This window comes from Oncorhynchus keta, unplaced genomic scaffold (genome assembly GCF_023373465.1).
Source record: "Oncorhynchus keta strain PuntledgeMale-10-30-2019 unplaced genomic scaffold, Oket_V2 Un_contig_1477_pilon_pilon, whole genome shotgun sequence".
Lineage (NCBI taxonomy): Eukaryota > Metazoa > Chordata > Actinopteri > Salmoniformes > Salmonidae > Oncorhynchus > Oncorhynchus keta.
In genome coordinates, this window is record NW_026278943.1 from 428 (window position 1) to 19,187 (window position 18,760).

General features: G+C 47.3%; 2 protein-coding genes and 1 long non-coding RNA gene across 21 annotated transcripts; all 3 read right to left on the reverse strand.

Moving 5' to 3' along the window:
* Positions 1–3,157: 3,157 nt before the first annotated feature.
* On the reverse strand, positions 3,158–5,923 carry LOC127918749 (uncharacterized). Of its 18 annotated transcripts, none has more exons than XM_052501938.1 (4): positions 5,750–5,923; positions 4,856–4,930; positions 3,706–4,810; positions 3,158–3,634 (listed from the first exon to the last, which is right to left on the reverse strand). In XM_052501938.1, the coding sequence occupies exons 1-4, from the start codon at positions 5,801–5,803 to the stop codon at positions 3,216–3,218; spliced, it is 1,653 nt and encodes a 550-aa protein (XP_052357898.1). In that variant the 5' UTR covers positions 5,804–5,923; the 3' UTR covers positions 3,158–3,215. The 18 variants fall into 18 exon arrangements, with proteins under 18 accessions (XP_052357898.1, XP_052357890.1, XP_052357885.1 ...); XM_052501930.1 differs by adding an exon at positions 5,292–5,569 and having other exon boundaries at positions 3,706–5,021; XM_052501925.1 differs by adding an exon at positions 5,292–5,644 and having other exon boundaries at positions 3,706–5,021; positions 5,675–5,923.
* A 124-nt stretch (positions 5,924–6,047) lies between these two features.
* Positions 6,048–18,431, reverse strand: LOC127918751 (translation machinery-associated protein 16-like; the record flags this gene model as incomplete). Its single annotated transcript, XM_052501940.1, has 5 exons — positions 6,048–6,495; positions 7,904–7,946; positions 8,031–8,179; positions 13,744–14,028; positions 18,346–18,431. Coding segments are annotated over 5 exons (843 nt in total), but the record flags the coding sequence as incomplete, so codon positions are not given.
* On the reverse strand, positions 8,737–12,075 carry LOC127918750 (uncharacterized). 2 transcript variants are annotated; one of them, XR_008100731.1, is made up of 4 exons: positions 11,918–12,075; positions 11,271–11,419; positions 10,672–10,820; positions 8,737–8,922 (listed from the first exon to the last, which is right to left on the reverse strand). It is a non-coding gene; the product is annotated as an uncharacterized LOC127918750 (long non-coding RNA). The 2 variants fall into 2 exon arrangements; XR_008100732.1 differs by lacking the exon at positions 8,737–8,922 and having other exon boundaries at positions 10,505–10,820.
* Positions 18,432–18,760: the final 329 nt, after the last annotated feature.

An 18,760-nucleotide genomic window follows, 5' to 3' on the forward strand; every position in this document is an offset into this window, starting at 1 on the left:
CTCTCGCTCTCTCTCTCTACCTTTACACACCTCTCTCTACCTCTCTCGCTCTCTCTCTACCTTTACACACCTCTCTCTTCCTCTCTCGCTCTCTCTCTCTACCTCTATACCTCTCTCTCTCTACCTCTATACCTCTCTCTCTCTACCTCTACACCTCTCTCTCTACCTCTACACCTCTCTCTCTACCTCTACACCTCTCTCTCTCTACCTCTACACCTCTCTCTCTCTACCTCTACACCTCTCTCTCTCTACCTCTCTCTCTCTCTCTACCTCTCTCGCTCTCTCTCTCTACCTTTACACACCTCTCTCTTCCTCTCTCGCTCTCTCTCTCTACCTTCACACCCCTCTCTCTCTACCTCTACACCTCTCTCTCTACCTCTCTCGCTCTCTACCTCTATACCTCTCTCTCTCTACCTCTACACCTCTCTCTCTACCTCTACACCTCTCTCTCTCTACCTCTACACCTCTCTCTCTCTACCTCTACACCTCTCTCTCTACCTCTACACCTCTCTCTCTCTACCTCTACACCTCTCTCTCTCTACCTCTACACCTCTCTCTCTCTCTAGGTGTGTTGGAGTGGCCGTTCTGGATGAAGCTGGTCATCGTGGCGATAGGCATGTCAGGTGGACTGGTGTTCATGTACGTCCAGTGTAAAGTGTACTGGTTGCTATGGAGACGACTCAAAGCCTTCAATCGCATCATCACAGTGCAGAACTGCCCCGAGAAGCCGCCGCCCACCAATGCCGCGCTGGCCAATGGGAATCACCCTGAGGCCGTGGAAGTCCCGATAGGCCCCGCCCCCGAGGTTATCCAGATGGACTCCGACCTCTCGGAGGAAAACCCCGTCTGACACACCCACACACACACACTCACACAACACTCACACACAGCTCTTGGTAATGCACCCTCCCTATAGCCTATCAGAGCCCAGCACACCAAAGAGTCATAATGTGACGTAGCCAATAAGAGCATCTGTTATAGAAGCAGTTGTAGATTAGCCAATCAGAGCGTCTGTTATAGAAGCAGCTGTAGATTAGCCAATCAGAGCGTCTGTTATAGAAGCAGCTGTAGATTAGCCAATCAGAGCGTCTGTTATAGAAGCAGCTGTAGATTAGCCAATCAGAGCATCTGTTATAGAAGCAGCTGTAGATCAGCCAATCAGAGCGTCTGTTATAGAAGCAGCTGTAGATGAGCCAATCAGAGCGTCTGTTATAGAAGCAGCTGTAGATTAGCCAATCAGAGCGTCTGTTATAGAAGCAGCTGTAGATTAGCCAATCAGAGCGTCTGTTATAGAAGCAGCTGTAGATTAGCCAATCAGAGCATCTGTTATAGAAGCAGCTGTAGATTAGCCAATCAGAGTGTCTGTTATAGAAGCAGCTGTAGATTAGCCAATCAGAGCATCTGTTATAGAAGCAGCTGTAGATTAGCCAATCAGAGCGTCTGTTATACTCTCTCAGTATTCAATATAAACAGCCTGAGGAGTAGCTGATGCGTAGAACCAAGTGTTCAAGGGCTGGAACAAAACCCTGCACACCTTGCAGCTCTCATGGAGGAGGGTTAGAGTCATAGAGCATATGTATTTATGTTAGTATTTAGTCTCTCTCTGCTGGACAGGATAGAGCTCTGGACCTAACCCTAACCCTAACCCTAACCCCCTAACCCACCCTGCACACCTTGCAGCTCTCATGGAGGAGGGTTAGAGTCATAGAGCATATGTATTTATGTTAGTATTTAGTCTCTCTCTGCTGGACAGGATAGAGCTCTGGACCTAACCCTAACCCTAACCCCCTAACCCTAACCCACCCTGCACACCTTGCAGCTCTCATGGAGGAGGGTTAGAGTCATAGAGCATATGTATTCATGTTAGTATTTAGTCTCTCTCTGCTGGACAGGATAGAACTCTGGACCTAACCCTAACCCTAACCCCCTAACCCTAACCCACCCTGCACACCTTGCAGCTCTCATGGAGGAGGGTTAGAGTCATAGAGCATATGTATTCATGTTAGTATTTAGTCTCTCTCTGCTGGACAGGATAGAACTCTGGACCTAACCCTAACCCTAACCCCCTAACCCTAACCCTAACCCCCTAACCCCAACCCATATGTATTTATGTTAGTATTTAGTCTCTCTCTGCTGGACAGGATAGAGCTCTGGACCTAACCCTAACCCTAACCCATATGTATTTATGTTAGTATTTAGTCTCTCTCTGCTGGACAGGATAGAACTCTGAATATAAATACTTGTGAAATGTGGTATTAAAGGTCCCGGTCTGTCACTATGATGTCTACAAGTCTATCTGAAGAGCTGTCTGTCTGTCACTATGATGTCTACAAGTCTATCTGAAGAGCTGTCTGTCTGTCACTATGATGTCTACAAGTCTATCTGAAGAGCTGTCTGTCTGTCTGTCACTATGATGTCTACAAGTCTATCTGAAGAGCTGTCTGTCTGTCTGTCACTATGATGTCTACAAGTCTATCTGAAGAGCTGTCTGTCTGTCACTATGATGTCTACAAGTCTATCTGAAGAGCTGTCTGTCTGTCACTATGATGTCTACAAGTCTATCTGAAGAGCTGTCTGTCTGTCACTATGATGTCTACAAGTCTATCTGAAGAGCTGTCTGTCTGTCACTATGATGTCTACAAGTCTATCTGAAGAGCTGTCTGTCTGTCACTATGATGTCTACAAGTCTATCTGAAGAGCTGTCTGTCTGTCTGTCACTATGATGTCTACAAGTCTATCTGAAGAGCTGTCTGTCTGTCTGTCACTATGATGTCTACAAGTCTATCTGAAGAGCTGTCTGTCTGTCTGTCACTATGATGTCTACAAGTCTATCTGAAGAGCTGTCTGTCTGTCACTATGATGTCTACAAGTCTATCTGAAGAGCTGTCTGTCTGTCACTATGATGTCTACAAGTCAATCTGAAGAGCTGTCTGTCTGTCACTATGATGTCTACAAGTCAATCTGAAGAGCTGTCTGTCTGTCTGTCACTATGATGTCTACAAGTCTATCTGAAGAGCTGTCTGTCACTATGATGTCTACAAGTCTATCTGAAGAGCTGTCTGTCTGTCACTATGATGTCTACAAGTCTATCTGAAGAGCTGTCTGTCTGTCACTATGATGTCTACAAGTCTATCTGAAGAGCTGTCTGCCTGTTTGTCTGCCTGCCTGCCTGTTGCTAGAAGTCACCATTACAACCAAGAATAACCTATTCTATACTAAAATATAAACACAACCTGACTGGATACAACCTGACTGGGTACAACCTGACTGGATATAACCTGACTGGATACAATCTGACTGGATACAACCTGACTGGATACAACCTGACTGGATACAACCTGACTGGATACAACCTGACTGGGTACAACCTGACTGGGTACAACCTGACTGGATACAATCTGACTGGATACAACCTGACTGGCTACAACCTGACTGGATACAACCTGACTGGGTACAACCTGACTGGATACAACCTGACTGGGTACAACCTGACTGGGTACAACCTGACTGGATACAATCTGACTGGATACAACCTGACTGGGTACAACCTGACTGGATACAACCTGACTGGATACAACCTGGATACAACCTGACTGGGTACAACCTGACTGGATACAACCTGACTGGGTACAACCTGGATACAACCTGACTGGATACAACCTGACTGGATACAACCTGACTGGGTACAACCTGACTGGATACAACCTGGATACAACCTGACTGGGTACAACCTGACTGGATACAACCTGATTGGATACAACCTGGATACAACCTGACTGGGTACAACCTGACTGGATACAATCTGACTGGATACAACCTGACTGGATACAACCTGACTGGGTACAACCTGACTGGATACAATCTGACTGGATACAACCTGACTGGATACAACCTGACTGGCTACAACCTGACTGGATACAACCTGACTGGGTACAACCTGACTGGGTACAACCTGACTGGGTACAACCTGACTGGATACAACCTGACTGGATACAACCTGACTGGATACAACCTGACTGGATACATCCTGACTGGATACAACCTGACTGGATACAACCTGACTGGATATAACCTGACTGGATACAACCTGATTGGGTACAACCTGACTGGATACAACCTGACTGGGTACATCCTGACTGGATACAACCTGACTGGATACAACCTGACTGGGCACAACCTGACTGGGTACAACCTGACTGGGTACAACCTGGATACAACCTGACTGGGTACAACCTGACTGGATACAACATGACTGGGTACAACCTGACTGGATACAACCTGACTGGGTACAACCTGACTGGATACAACCTGACTGGGTACAACCTGACTGGATACAACCTGACTGAATACAACCTGACTGGGTACAACCTGACTGGGTACAACCTGACTGGGTACAACCTGACTGGATACAACCTGACTGGGCACAACCTGACTGGATACAACATGACTGGGTACAACCTGACTGGGTACAACCTGACTGGATACAACCTGACTGGGTACAACCTGACTGGATACAACCTGACTGGGTACAACCTGACTGGATACAACCTGACTGAATACAACCTGACTGGGTACAACCTGACTGGGTAGAACCTGACTGGGTACAACCTGACTGGATACAACCTGACTGGATACAACCTGGATACAACCTGACTGGATACAACCTGACTGGGCACAACCTGACTGGGTACAACCTGGATACAACCTGACTGGATACAACCTGACTGGGTACAACCTGACTGGATACAACATGACTGGGTACAACCTGACTGGATACAACCTGACTGGGTACAACCTGACTGGATACAACCTGACTGGGTACAACCTGACTGGATACAACCTGACTGAATACAACCTGACTGGGTACAACCTGACTGGATACAACCTGACTGGGTACAACCTGACTGGATACAACCTGACTGGATACAACCTGACTGGGTACAACCTGACTGGGTACAACCTGACTGGATACAACCTGACTGGGTACAACCCGTATAGTGGAGTTACTGACTGGGTACAACCTGACTGGGTACAACCTGACTGGATACAACCTGACTGGGTACAACCTGACTGGATACAACCTGACTGGGTACAACCTGACTGGATATAACCTGACTGGGCACAACCTGACTGGGTACAACCTGACTGGGTACAACCTGACTGGATATAACCTGACTGGGCACAACCTGACTGGGTACAACCTGACTGGGCACAACCTGACTGGGCACAACCTGACTGGGTACAACCTGACTGGGTACAACCTGACTGGGTACAACCTGACTGGATACAACCTGACTGGGTACAACCCGTATAGTGGAGTTACTGACTGGGTACAACCTGACTGGATACAACCTGACTGGGTACAACCTGACTGGATACAACCTGACTGGGTACAACCTGACTGGGCACAACCTGGATACAACCTGACTGGGTACAACCTGACTGGGCACAACCTGGATATAACCTGACTGGGTACAACCTGACTGGATACAACCTGACTGGGTACAACCTGACTGGATACAACCTGACTGGGTACAACCTGACTGGATACAACCTGACTGGATACAACCTGACTGGGTACAACCTGACTGGATACAACCTGACTGGGTACAACCTGACTGGGTACAACCTGACTGGGTACAACCTGACTGGATACAACCTGACTGGATACAACCTGACTGGATACAACCTGACTGGATACAACCTGACTGGGTACAACCTGACTGGGCACAACCTGACTGGGTACAACCTGACTGGGTACAACCCGTATAGTAGAGTTACTGACTGGACACAAACTAGCCATGTTCAAGACAACTCAGAACCTAAAGATGTGCTTACTTTTATTTTGCGTAGAGCTTCCTATTGATCCTCTGATCTCAAACGTAAAGGGTTTCCAGGTTGAACACTTCAGAGTTTCCTAGTTCCAAGTTGCCTTGAACACAGCAACGGACACATTCTGATTTCTATGTTTAAAGAGTATCTTCAATGAAACAGAACAACAGTATCGGTCTGTATTTAGGTTTATTAGATGTCTGTATTGGGACACACACACACACACACACACACACACACACACACACACACACACACACACACACACACACACACACACACACACACACACACACACACACACACACACACACACACACAGGTTGTCTTAACCCCAATCAGGTAGGATGGCTGACACCCCCAGAGTTCTAACATGCAAAGCATTATGGGGCATCTTCCTGGGCGTCTGAATCTGAGTCCTTCATTAAGGCCTCCTCCTCCTCTCCTCCGGCGGTCCCCTCCTCCTCCTCTCCTCCAGCGGTCTCTTCCTCCTCCTCCTCTCCTCCAGCGGTCTCCTCCTCCTCTCCTCCGGCGGTCCCCTCCTCCTCCTCTCCTCCAGCGGTCTCCTCCTCCTCCTCTCCTCCTCCTGTTCTGTCCGTCCCTCGGGAAGAGAACTTCCTCATCTTGATGTTGGGAAGCTTCTTTAGATCGCCGCTCCACTCCCTGAAACCAACCAATCACAGATCAAAACCACGGAATCATCCAATCACAGATCGGAACAATGGAATCATCCAATCACAGCTCAGAACAATGGAATCATCCAATCACAGCTCAGAACCATGGAATCATCCAATCACAGCTCAGAACAATGGAATCATCCAATCACAGCTCAGTACCATGGAATCATCCAATCACAGCTCAGAACCATGGAACTGTGGGGTTCACCTAGGGGGTCATGATAGAGGCTGTACCAAATGATTGATGTATTATAATAATTGATTATGTTGTATTAATAGAAGGGGAGGGGCTAGAAGACCCCTCCCCCACTACATTTATAGGGTCCTGGACTACAGATGAACAATATATATATTCATGATAAAAGGTTTAATATTGTTCCACAGTTTATTTCTAGTCTCTGCCTCTTATAACGAACACGGTCTGAGAGACGTGTGACTGAGACAGAACTCTGCAGTGTCTGAGAGACGTGTGACTGAGACAGAACTCTGCAGTGTCTGAGAGACGTGTGACTGAGACAGAACTCTGCAGTGTCTGAGAGACGTGTGACTGAGACAGAACTCTGCAGTGTCTGAGAGACGTGTGACTGAGACAGAACTCTGCAGTGTCTGAGAGACGTGTGACTGAGACAGAACTCTGCAGTGTCTGAGAGACGTGTGACTGAGACAGAACTCTGCAGTGTCTGAGAGACGTGTGACTGAGACAGAACTCTGCAGTGTCTGAGAGACGTGTGACTGAGACAGAACTCTGCAGTGTCTGAGAGACGTGTGACTGAGACAGAACTCTGCAGTGTCTGAGAGACGTGTGACTGAGACAGAACTCTGCAGTGTCTGAGAGACGTGTGACTGAGACAGAACTCTGCAGTGTAAGAGATGACTAGTCAGACACTCCACTATAAATCAACTTGGGGACATTTCCTGCTGAGCCTTTAGATAACACTGAAACGACTGTTTGTACAAGCTGCGGTGGCATGGGCTTGGTCTCATGAGTAGAAGGTAATGACGTAGGCAGTGACATCACTAAGATATATGACTGCAGGAATAATAAAACAACTCAAATCCTTTTCTATTTTGCAGAAATGACTCTGGAAACATGCGTGCTCTGTTCCCGCTGTCAACTTCTGTCTGCAATTGCATTAATAAAGGTTTTTTAAAGATGTTGTCTGAACGCTAATTTCACCAATGAGCCAATGATTGACAAGGAACAAGGAACGAACCACAACAGAATCAACCAATCAGGTGAGAGAATGTTTCAGAGGTAAAATGTAACGAATAGAGCTGTTTTTCATGAATCATCACAGCTCTACTGGCAACAACCAATCAGATCACAGCTCTACTGGCAACAACCAATCAGATCACAGCTCCAGCCAGAGTTGGGTTGTCATTGGTCGTCTCACCTGAAGGTCTTGAGATGTTTAGAGTTGATGATGTCTGGAATCTCTGAGGAGAGAAGAGGAACACACTGTCAGGGTTCTGTGTGTGTGTGTGTGTGTGTGTGTGTGTGTGTGTGTGTGTGAGACTGACCGAAGCCGTTGCCATGGTACAGAGCGGTCTCTCGCTCAACAGTCTGTTTGATGACGGTCTCCCTGCTGCCATGGAGACGACCCTGACGACCTTTGATCCCGTTCACCAGCTCTATCTGGTCCAACTCCCCGTCAAACCTCTGCAGGTACCTACACACACACACACACACACACATAAACACAGACACACATTTTAAACACTTTATTTGAATCCACCAATCACGTGTACAAAGAAAAGTATCCAAACATTTCAAAAGTCCCTGTCTGCATGTCCCTCGAGGGTACAGGAAACACCTCCTTCTCCAAGCAGCTAGGCTGCCCACGACAGCTGAACAGAGCAGTAACCTAGCTAACTGCTTTGCCCTAGTCCCACTACAGCTAAACAGAGCATTACCTAGCTAACTGCTTTGCCCTAGTCCCACTACAGCTGAACAGAGCAGTAACCTAGCTAACTGCTCTGCCCTAGTCCCACGACAGCTGAACAGAGCAGTAACCTAGCTAACTGCTTTGCCCTAGTCCCACGACAGCTGAACAGAGCAGTAACCTAGCTAACTGCTTTGCCCTAGTCCCACTACAGCTAAACAGAGCATTACCTAGCTAACTGCTTTACCCTAGTCCCACGACAGCTGAACAGAGCAGTAACCTAGCTAACTGCTTTGCCCTAGTCCCACTACAGCTAAACAGAGCAGTAACCTAGCTAACTGCTTTGCCCTAGTCCCACGACAGCTGAACAGAGCAGTAACCTAGCTAACTGCTTTGCCCTAGTCCCACTACAGCTGAACAGAGCAGTAACCTAGCTAACTGCTCTGCCCTAGTCCCACTACAGCTGAACAGAGCAGTAACCTAGCTAACTGCTCTGCCCTAGTCCCACTACAGCTGAACAGAGCAGTAACCTAGCTAACTGATTCACTGTTGTGATTCACTGTTGTGGTCATCCTGTCTGGGTTGGCGCCTCCCCTTGGGTTGTGCCGTGGCGGAGATCTTTGTGGGCTATACTCGGCCTTGTCTCAGGATGGTAAGTTGGTGGTTGAAGATATCCCTCTAGTGGTGTGGGGGCTGTGCTTTGGCAAAGTGGGTGGGGTTATATCCTTCCTGTTTGGCCCTGTCCGGGGTGTCCTCGGATGGGGCCACAGTGTCTCCTGACCCCTCCTGTCTCAGCCTCCAGTATTTATGCTGCAGTAGTTTATGTGGGGGGCTAGGGTCAGTTTGTTATATCTGGAGTACTTCTCCTGTCCTATTCGGTGTCCTGTGTGAATCTAAGTGTGCGTTCTCTAATTCTCTCCTTCTCTCTTTCTTTCTCTCTCTCGGAGGACCTGAGCCCTAGGACCATGCCCCAGGACTACCTGACATGATGACTCCTTGCTGTCCCCAGTCCACCTGGCCATGCTGCTGCTCCAGTTTCAACTGGCCTGGGCCCTAGGACCATGTCCCAGGACTACCTGACATGAGGACTCCTTGCTGTCCCCAGTCCACCTGGCCATGCTGCTGCTCCAGTTTCAACTGTTCTGCCTTACTATTATTCAACCATGCTGGTCATTTATGAACATTTGAACATCTTGGCCACGTTCTGTTATAATCTCCACCCGGCACAGCCAGAAGAGGACTGGCCACCCCACATATGCTCTCTCTAATTCTCTCTTTCTTTCTCTCTCTCGGAGGACCTGAGCCCTAGGACCGTGCCCCAGGACTACCTGACATGATGGCTCCTTGCTGTCCCCAGTCCACCTGACTGTGCTGCTGCTCCAGTTTCAACTGTTCTGCCTTATTATTATTCGACCATGCTGGTCATTTATGAACATTTGAACATCTTGGTCATGTTCTGTTATAATCTCTACCCGGCACAGCCAGAAGAGGACTGGCCACCCCACATAGCCCGGTTCCTCTCTAGGTTTCTTCCTAGGTTTTGGCCTTTCTAGGGAGTTTTTCCTAGCCACCGTGCTTTTACACCTGCATTGTTTGCTGTTTGGGGTTTTAGGCTGGGTTTCTGTACAGCACTTTGAGATATCAGCTGATGTACGAAGGGCTATATAAATAAATTTGATTTGATTTGAACTGCTCTGCCCTAGTCCCACTACAGCTGAACAGAGCATTACCTAGCTAACTGCTTTACCCTAGTCCCACGACAGCTGAACAGAGCAGTAACCTAGCTAACTGCTTTGCCCTAGTCCCACTACAGCTGAACAGAGCAGTAACCTAGCTAACTGCTCTGCCCTAGTCCCACTACAGCTGAACAGAGCAGTAACCTAGCTAACTGCTTTGCCCTAGTCCCACTACAGCTGAACAGAGCATTACCTAGCTAACTGCTTTGCCCTAGTCCCACGACAGCTGAACAGAGCAGTAACCTAGCTAACTGCTTTGCCCTAGTCCCACTACAGCTGAACAGAGCAGAAACCTAGCTAACTGCTTTGTCCTAGTCCCACTACAGCTGAACAGAGCAGAAACCTAGCTAACTGCTTTGCCCTAGTCCCACTACAGCTGAACAGAGCAGTAACCTAGCCAACTGCTTTGCCCTAGTCCCACTACAGCTGAACAGAGCAGTAACCTAGCTAACTGCTTTGCCCTAGTCCCACTACAGCTGAACAGAGCAGTAACCTAGCTAACTGCTTTGCCCTAGTCCCACTACAGCTGAACAGAGCAGTAACCTAGCTAACTGCTTTGCCCTAGTCCCACGACAGCTGAACAGAGCAGTAACCTAGCCAACTGCTTTGCCCTAGTCCCACTACAGCTGAACAGAGCAGTAACCTAGCTAACTGCTTTGCCCTAGTCCCACTACAGCTGAACAGAGCATTACCTAGCTAACTGCTTTGCCCTAGTCCCACGACAGCTGAACAGAGCAGTAACCTAGCTAACTGCTCTGCCCTAGTCCCACTACAGCTGAACAGAGCAGTAACCTAGCTAACTGCTTTGCCCTAGTCCCACTACAGCTGAACAGAGCAGTAACCTAGCTAACTGCTCTGCCCTAGTCCCACTACAGCTGAACAGAGCAGTAACCTAGCTAACTGCTTTGCCCTAGTCCCACTACAGCTGAAACAGAGCATTACCTAGCTAACTGCTCTGCCCTAGTCCCACTACAGCTGAAACAGAGCAGTAACCTAGCTAACTGCTCTGCCCTAGTCCCACTACAGCTGAACAGAGCATAACCTAGCTAACTGCTTTGCCCTAGTCCCACTACAGCTGAACAGAGCAGTAACCTAGCCAACTGCTTTGCCCTAGTCCCACTACAGCTGAACAGAGCAGTAACCTAGCTAACTGCTTTGCCCTAGTCCCACTACAGCTGAACAGAGCAGTAACCTAGCTAACTGCTTTGCCCTAGTCCCACTACAGCTGAACAGAGCAGTAACCTAGCTAACTGCTCTGCCCTAGTCCCACTACAGCTGAACAGAGCATTACCTAGCTAACTGCTTTGCCCTAGTCCCACTACAGCTGAACAGAGCATTACCTAGCTAACTGCTTTGCCCTAGTCCCACTACAGCTGAACAGAGCAGTAACCTAGCTAACTGCTTTGCCCTAGTCCCACTACAGCTGAACAGAGCAGTAACCTAGCTAACTGCTTTTCCCTAGTCCCACTACAGCTGAACAGAGCAGTAACCTAGCTAACTGCTTTTCCCTAGTCCCACTACAGCTGAACAGAGCATTACCTAGCTAACTGCTTTGCCCTAGTCCCACTACAGCTGAAACAGAGCAGTAACCTAGCTAACTGCTTTTCCCTAGTCCCACTACAGCTGAACAGAGCATTACCTAGCTAACTGCTTTGCCCTAGTCCCACTACAGCTGAAACAGAGCTGTAACCTAGCTAACTGCTTTGCCCTAGTCCCACTACAGCTGAACAGAGCATTACCTAGCTAACTGCTTTGCCCTAGTCCCACGACAGCTGAAACAGAGCATTACCTAGCTAACTGCTCTGCCCTAGTCCCACTACAGCTGAACAGAGCAGTAACCTAGCTAACTGCTTTGCCCTAGTCCCACTACAGCTGAACAGAGCAGTAACCTAGCTAACTGCTTTGCCCTAGTCCCACTACAGCTGAACAGAGCATTACCTAGCTAACTGCTTTGCCCTAATCCCACTACAGCTGAACAGAGCAGTAACCTAGCTAACTGCTTTGCCCTAGTCCCACTACAGCTGAACGGAGCATTACCTAGCTAACTGCTTTGCCCTAGTCCCACTACAGCTGAACAGAGCAGTAACCTAGCTAACTGCTTTTCCCTAGTCCCACTACAGCTGAACAGAGCATTACCTAGCTAACTGCTTTGCCCTAGTCCCACTACAGCTGAAACAGAGCTGTAACCTAGCTAACTGCTTTGCCCTAGTCCCACTACAGCTGAACAGAGCATTACCTAGCTAACTGCTTTGCCCTAGTCCCACTACAGCTGAACAGAGCAGTAACCTGACTAACCTAATCTAGCTCCAACAGTATAGTAACACCTAGCTAAATGCTTGTGTTTCTAGCTCCAACAGTATAGTAATACCTAGCTAAATGCTTGTGTTTCTAGCTCCAACAGTATAGTAACACCTAGCTAAATGCTTGTGTTTCTAGCTCCTACAGTATAGTAACACCTAGCTAAATGCTTGTGTTTCTAGCTCCAACAGTATAGTAACACCTAGCTAAATGCTTGTGTTTCTAGCTCCAACAGTATAGTAACACCTAGCTAAATGCTTGTGTTTCTAGCTCCAACAGTATAGTAACACCTAGCTAAATGCTTGTGTTTCTAGCTCCAACAGTATAGTAATACCGAGCTAAATGCTTGTGTTTCTAGCTCCAACAGTATAGTAACACCTAGCTAAATGCTTGTGTTTCTAGCTCCCCTACAGTATAGTAACACCTAGCTAAATGCTTGTGTTTCTAGCTCCTACAGTATAGTAACACCTAGCTAAATGCTTGTGTTTCTAGCTCCAACAGTATAGTAACACCTAGCTAAATGCTTGTGTTTCTAGCTCCAACAGTATAGTAACACCTAGCTAAATGCTTATGTTTCTAGCTCCGACAGTATAGTAACACCTAGCTAAATGCTTGTGTTTCTAGCTCCAACAGTATAGTTATCCCGAGCTAAATGCTTGTGTTTCCAACTCCAACAGTATAGTAACACCTAGCTAAATGCTTGTGTTTCTAGCTCCTACAGTATAGTAACACCGAGCTAAATGCTTGTGTTTCTAGCTCCTACACAGTATAGTAACACCTAGCTAAATGCTTGTGTTTCCAGCTCCAACAGTATAGTAACACCTAGCTAAATGCTTGTGTTTCCAGCTCCAACAGTATAGTAATACCGAGCTAAATGCTTGTGTTTCTAGCTCCAACAGTATAGTAACACCTAGCTAAATGCTTGTGTTTCTAGCTCCTTCAGTAGGGTAGCCTAGTGGTTAGAGCGTTGGACTAGTAACCGAAAGGTTGCAAGTTAAAATAATTGAGCTGACAAGGTACAAATCTGTCGTTCTGCCCCTGAACAGGCAGTTAACCCAGTGTTCCTCTTGAAAATAAATGAATATATGAATGAATATAGACACAGGTACTGACCTCTCTATGTGACAGGTGTCCTGTTTGGTGAATATAGACACGGGTACTGACCTCTCTATGTGACAGGTGTCCTGTTTGGTGAATATAGACACGGGTACTGACCTCTCTATGTGACAGGTGTCCTGTTTGGTGAATATAGACACGGGTACTGACCTCTCTATGTGACAGGTGTCCTGTTTGGTGAATATAGACACGGGTACTGACCTCTCTATGATGTGACAGGTGTCCTGTTTGGTGAATATAGACACGGGTACTGACCTCTCTATGTGACAGGTGTCCTGTTTGGTGAATATAGACACGGGTACTGACCTCTCTATGTGACAGGTGTCCTGTTTGGTGAATATAGACACGGGTACTGACCTCTCTATGTGACAGGTGTCCTGTTTGGTGAATATAGACACGGGTACTGACCTCTCTATGTGACAGGTGTCCTGTTTGGTGAATATAGACACGGGTACTGACCTCTCTATGTGACAGGAGTCCTGTTTGGTGAATATAGACACGGGTACTGACCTCTCTATGATGTGACAGGTGTCCTGTTTGGTGAATATAGACACGGGTACTGACCTCTCTATGTGACAGGTGTCCTGTTTGGTGAATATAGACACGGGTACTGACCTCTCTATGTGACAGGTGTCCTGTTTGGTGAATATAGACACGGGTACTGACCTCTCTATGTGACAGGTGTCCTGTTTGGTGAATATAGACACGGGTACTGACCTCTCTATGATGTGACAGGTGTCCTGTTTGGTGAATATAGACACGGGTACTGACCTCTCTATGTGACAGGTGTCCTGTTTGGTGAATATAGACACGGGTACTGACCTCTCTATGTGACAGGTGTCCTGTTTGGTGAATATAGACACGGGTACTGACCTCTCTGTGATGTGACAGGTGTCCTGTTTGGTGAATATAGACACGGGTACTGACCTCTGTGACAGGTGTCCTGTTTGGTGAATATAGACACGGGTACTGACCTCTCTATGTGACAGGTGTCCTGTTTGGTGAATATAGACACGGGTACTGACCTCTCTGTGTGACAGGTGTCCTGTTTGGTGAATATAGACACGGGTACTGACCTCTCTATGATGTGACAGGTGTCCTGTTTGGTGAATATAGACACGGGTACTGACCTCTCTGTGATGTGACAGGTGTCCTGTTTGGTGAATATAGACACGGGTACTGACCTCTATGTGACAGGTGTCCTGTTTGGTGAATATAGACACGGGTACTGACCTCTATGTGACAGGAGTCCTGTTTGGTGAATATAGACACGGGTACTGACCTCTCTATGTGACAGGTGTCCTGTTTGGTGAATATAGACACGGGTACTGACCTCTCTATGTGACAGGAGTCCTGTTTGGTGAATATAGACACGGGTACTGACCTCTCTATGTGACAGGTGTCCTGTTTGGTGAATATAGACATGGGTACTGACCTCTCTATGATGTGATGTGACAGGTGTCCTGTTTGGTGAATATAGACACGGGTACTGACCTCTATGTGACAGGTGTCCTGTTTGGTGAATATAGACACGGGTACTGATCTCTCTGTGATGTGACAGGTGTCCTGGTTGGTGAATATAGACATGGGTACTGACCTCTCTATGATGTGATGTGACAGGTGTCCTGTTTGGTGAATATAGACACGGGTACTGACCTCTATGTGACAGGTGTCCTGTTTGGTGAATATAGACACGGGTACTGACCTCTCTATGTGACAGGCATCCTGTTTGGTGAATATAGACACGGGTACTGACCTCTCTATGTGACAGGCATCCTGTTTGGTGAATATAGACACGGGTACTGACCTCTCTATGTGACAGGTGTCCTGTTTGGTGAATATAGACACGGGTACTGACCTCTATGTGACAGGAGTCCTGTTTGGTGAATATAGACACGGGTACTGACCTCTCTATGATGTGACAGGTGTCCTGTTTGGTGAATATAGACACGGGTACTGACCTCTCTATGTGACAGGTGTCCTGTTTGGTGAATATAGACACGGGTACTGACCTCTCTATGTGACAGGTGTCCTGTTTGGTGAATATAGACACGGGTACTGACCTCCTCTATGTGACAGGTGTCCTGTTTGGTGAATATAGACACGGGTACTGATCTCTATGTGACAGGTGTCCTGTTTGGTGAATATAGACACGGGTACTGACCTCTCTATGTGACAGGTGTCCTGTTTGGTGAATATAGACACGGGTACTGACCTCTCTATGATGTGACAGGTGTCCTGTTTGGTGAATATAGACACGGGTACTGACCTCTCTATGTGACAGGTGTCCTGTTTGGTGAATATAGTGGGTACTGACCTCTCTATGTGACAGGTGTCCTGGGTACTGACCTCTCTATGTGACAGGTGTCCTGTTTGGTGAATATAGACACGGGTACTGACCTCTCTGATGTGACAGGTGTCCTGTTTGAGTGAATATAGACACGGGTACTGACCTCTCTATGATGTGACAGGCATCCTGTTTGGTGAATATAGACACGGGTGCCTGACCTCTCTATGTGACAGGCATCCTAGACACGGGTACTGACCTCTCTATGTGACAGGTGTCCTGTTTGGTGAATATAGACACGGGTACTGACCTCTCTCTATGTGACAGGTGTCCTGTTTGGTGAATATAGACACGGTACTGACCTCTCTGATGTGACAGGTGTCCTGTTTGGTGAATATGACAGACACGGGTACTGACCTCTCTATGTGACAGGTGTCCTGTTTGGTGAATATAGACACGGGTACTGACCTTCTCTATGTGACAGGTGTCCTGTTTGGTGAATATAGACACGTACTGACCTCTCTATGTGACAGGTGTCCTGTTTGGTGAATATAGACACGGGTACTGACCTCTCTATGTGACAGGTGTCCTGTTTGGTGAATATAGACAGGTGTCCGGTGAATATAGACACTGACCTCTCTATGATGTGACAGGTGTCCTGTTTGGTAGAATGTAACACGGGTGAACTGACCTCTATGTGACCAGGTGTCCTGTTTGGTGAATATAGACACGGGTACTGACCTCTCTATGTGACAGGTGTCCTGTTTGGTGAATATAGACACGGGTACTGACCTCTCTATGATGTGACAGGTGTCCTGTTTGGTGAATGATGTGACACGGGTAGGCTGACCTCTCTGTGTGACAGGTGTCCTGTTTGGTGAATATAGACACGGGTACTGACCTCTCTATGGGAGACAGGTGTCCTGTTTGGTGAATATAGACACGGTACTGACCTCTCTATATGACAGGTGTCCTGTTTGGTGAATATGGTACTGACCTCACATAGGTACTGACCTCTCTATGTGACAGGTGTCCTGTTTGGTGAATATAGACACGGGTGCCGACCTTCCTGTGTGACAGGTGTCCTGTTTGGTGAATATAGACACGGTGAGGTGTCCTGTTTGGTGAATATAGACACTCTCTGGCATGACAGGTGTCCTGTTTGGTGAATATAGACACGGGTACTGACCTCTCTATATGACAGGTGTCCTGTTTGGTGAATATAGACACGGGTACTGACAGGTGTCCTCTCTATGATGTGACAGGTGTCCTGTCCTGTTTTGGTGAATATAGACAGGTGTACTGACCTCTCAATGTGACAGGTGTCCTGTTTGGTGAATATAGACACGGGTACTGACCTCTCTATGTGACAGGGTGTCCTGTTTGGTGAATATAGACACGGGTACAGACCTCTCTATGTGACAGGTGTCCTGTTTGGTGAATATAGACACGGGTACTGACCTCTCTATATGACAGGTGTCCTGTTTGGTGAATATAGACACTAGGTACTGACCTTTGATGTGACAGGTGTCCTGTCCTGTTTGGTGAATATAGACACGGGTACTCGGGACTCTCTATGTGTGACAGTGTCCTGTTTGGTGAATATAGACACGGTACTGACCTCTATGTGACAGGTGTCCCTTCTCGGTACTGGTGTGACAGGTGTCCTGTTTGGTGAATATAGACACGGGTACTGACCTCTCTATCTGATGTGACAGGTGTCCTGTTTTGGTGAATATAGACACGGGTACTGACCTTTCTATGTGACAGGTGTCCTGTTTGGTGAATATAGACATGGGTACTGACCTCTCTATGTGACAGGTGTCCTGTTTGGTGAATATAGACACGGGTACCGACCTCATGTGAGCCTCTATGATGACCTCTCTATGTGACAGGTGTCCTGTTTGGTGAATATAGACACGGGTACTTCACCCTCTCTTATGTGACAGGTGTCCTGTTTGGTGAATATAGACACGGGTACTGACCTCTCTATGTGACAGGTGTCCTGTTTGGTGAATCTAGACACGGGTACTGACCTCTCTATGTGATAGGTGTCCTGTTTGGTGAATATAGACACGGGTACTGACCTCTCTATGACAGGTGTCCTGTTTGGGAATATAGACACGGGTACTGACCTCTCTCAATGTGAAGACATTAAAATTATCTCCTCAATGTGTGTCCTGTTTGGTGAATATAGACACGGTACTGACCTCTCTATGTGACAGGTGTCCTGTTTGGTGAATATGAACAAGTGCAGCCTCTCTATGTGACAGGTGTCCTGTTTGGTGAATATAGACACGGGTACTGACCTCTCTATGTGACAGGTGTCCTGTTTGGTGAATATAGACACGGTACTGACCTCTCTATGATGTGACAGGTGTCCTGTTTTGGTGAATATAGACACAGGTACTGACCTCTCTATGTGACAGGTGTCCTGTTTGGTGAATATAGACACGGGTACTGACCTCTCTATGTGACAGGTGTCCTGTTTGGTGAATATAGACACGGGTACTGACCTCTCTATGATGTGACAGGCATCCTGTTTGGTGAACTCTGTCTTCTCAGAGTCCAGCTGGCTCTGGAAACCACTGCAGCTTATCACCTACACACAGACAATAGAAGGTAAGAGGGGTACACCCTACCGTTGTACTCATCAACACACACTGAATATACTGTGATATGTGGTTGTCTCACCTAGCTATCTGAATATACTAACTACTGTGATATGTGCTTGTCCCACCTAGCTATCTGAATATACTAACTACTGTAATATGTGGTTGTCCACCTAGCTATCTGAATATACTAACTACTGTGATATGTGGTTGTCTCACCTAGCTATCTGAATATGCTAACTACTGTGATATGTGGTTGTCTCACCTAGCTATCTGAATATACTAACTACTGTGATATGTGGTTGTCTCACCTAGCTAT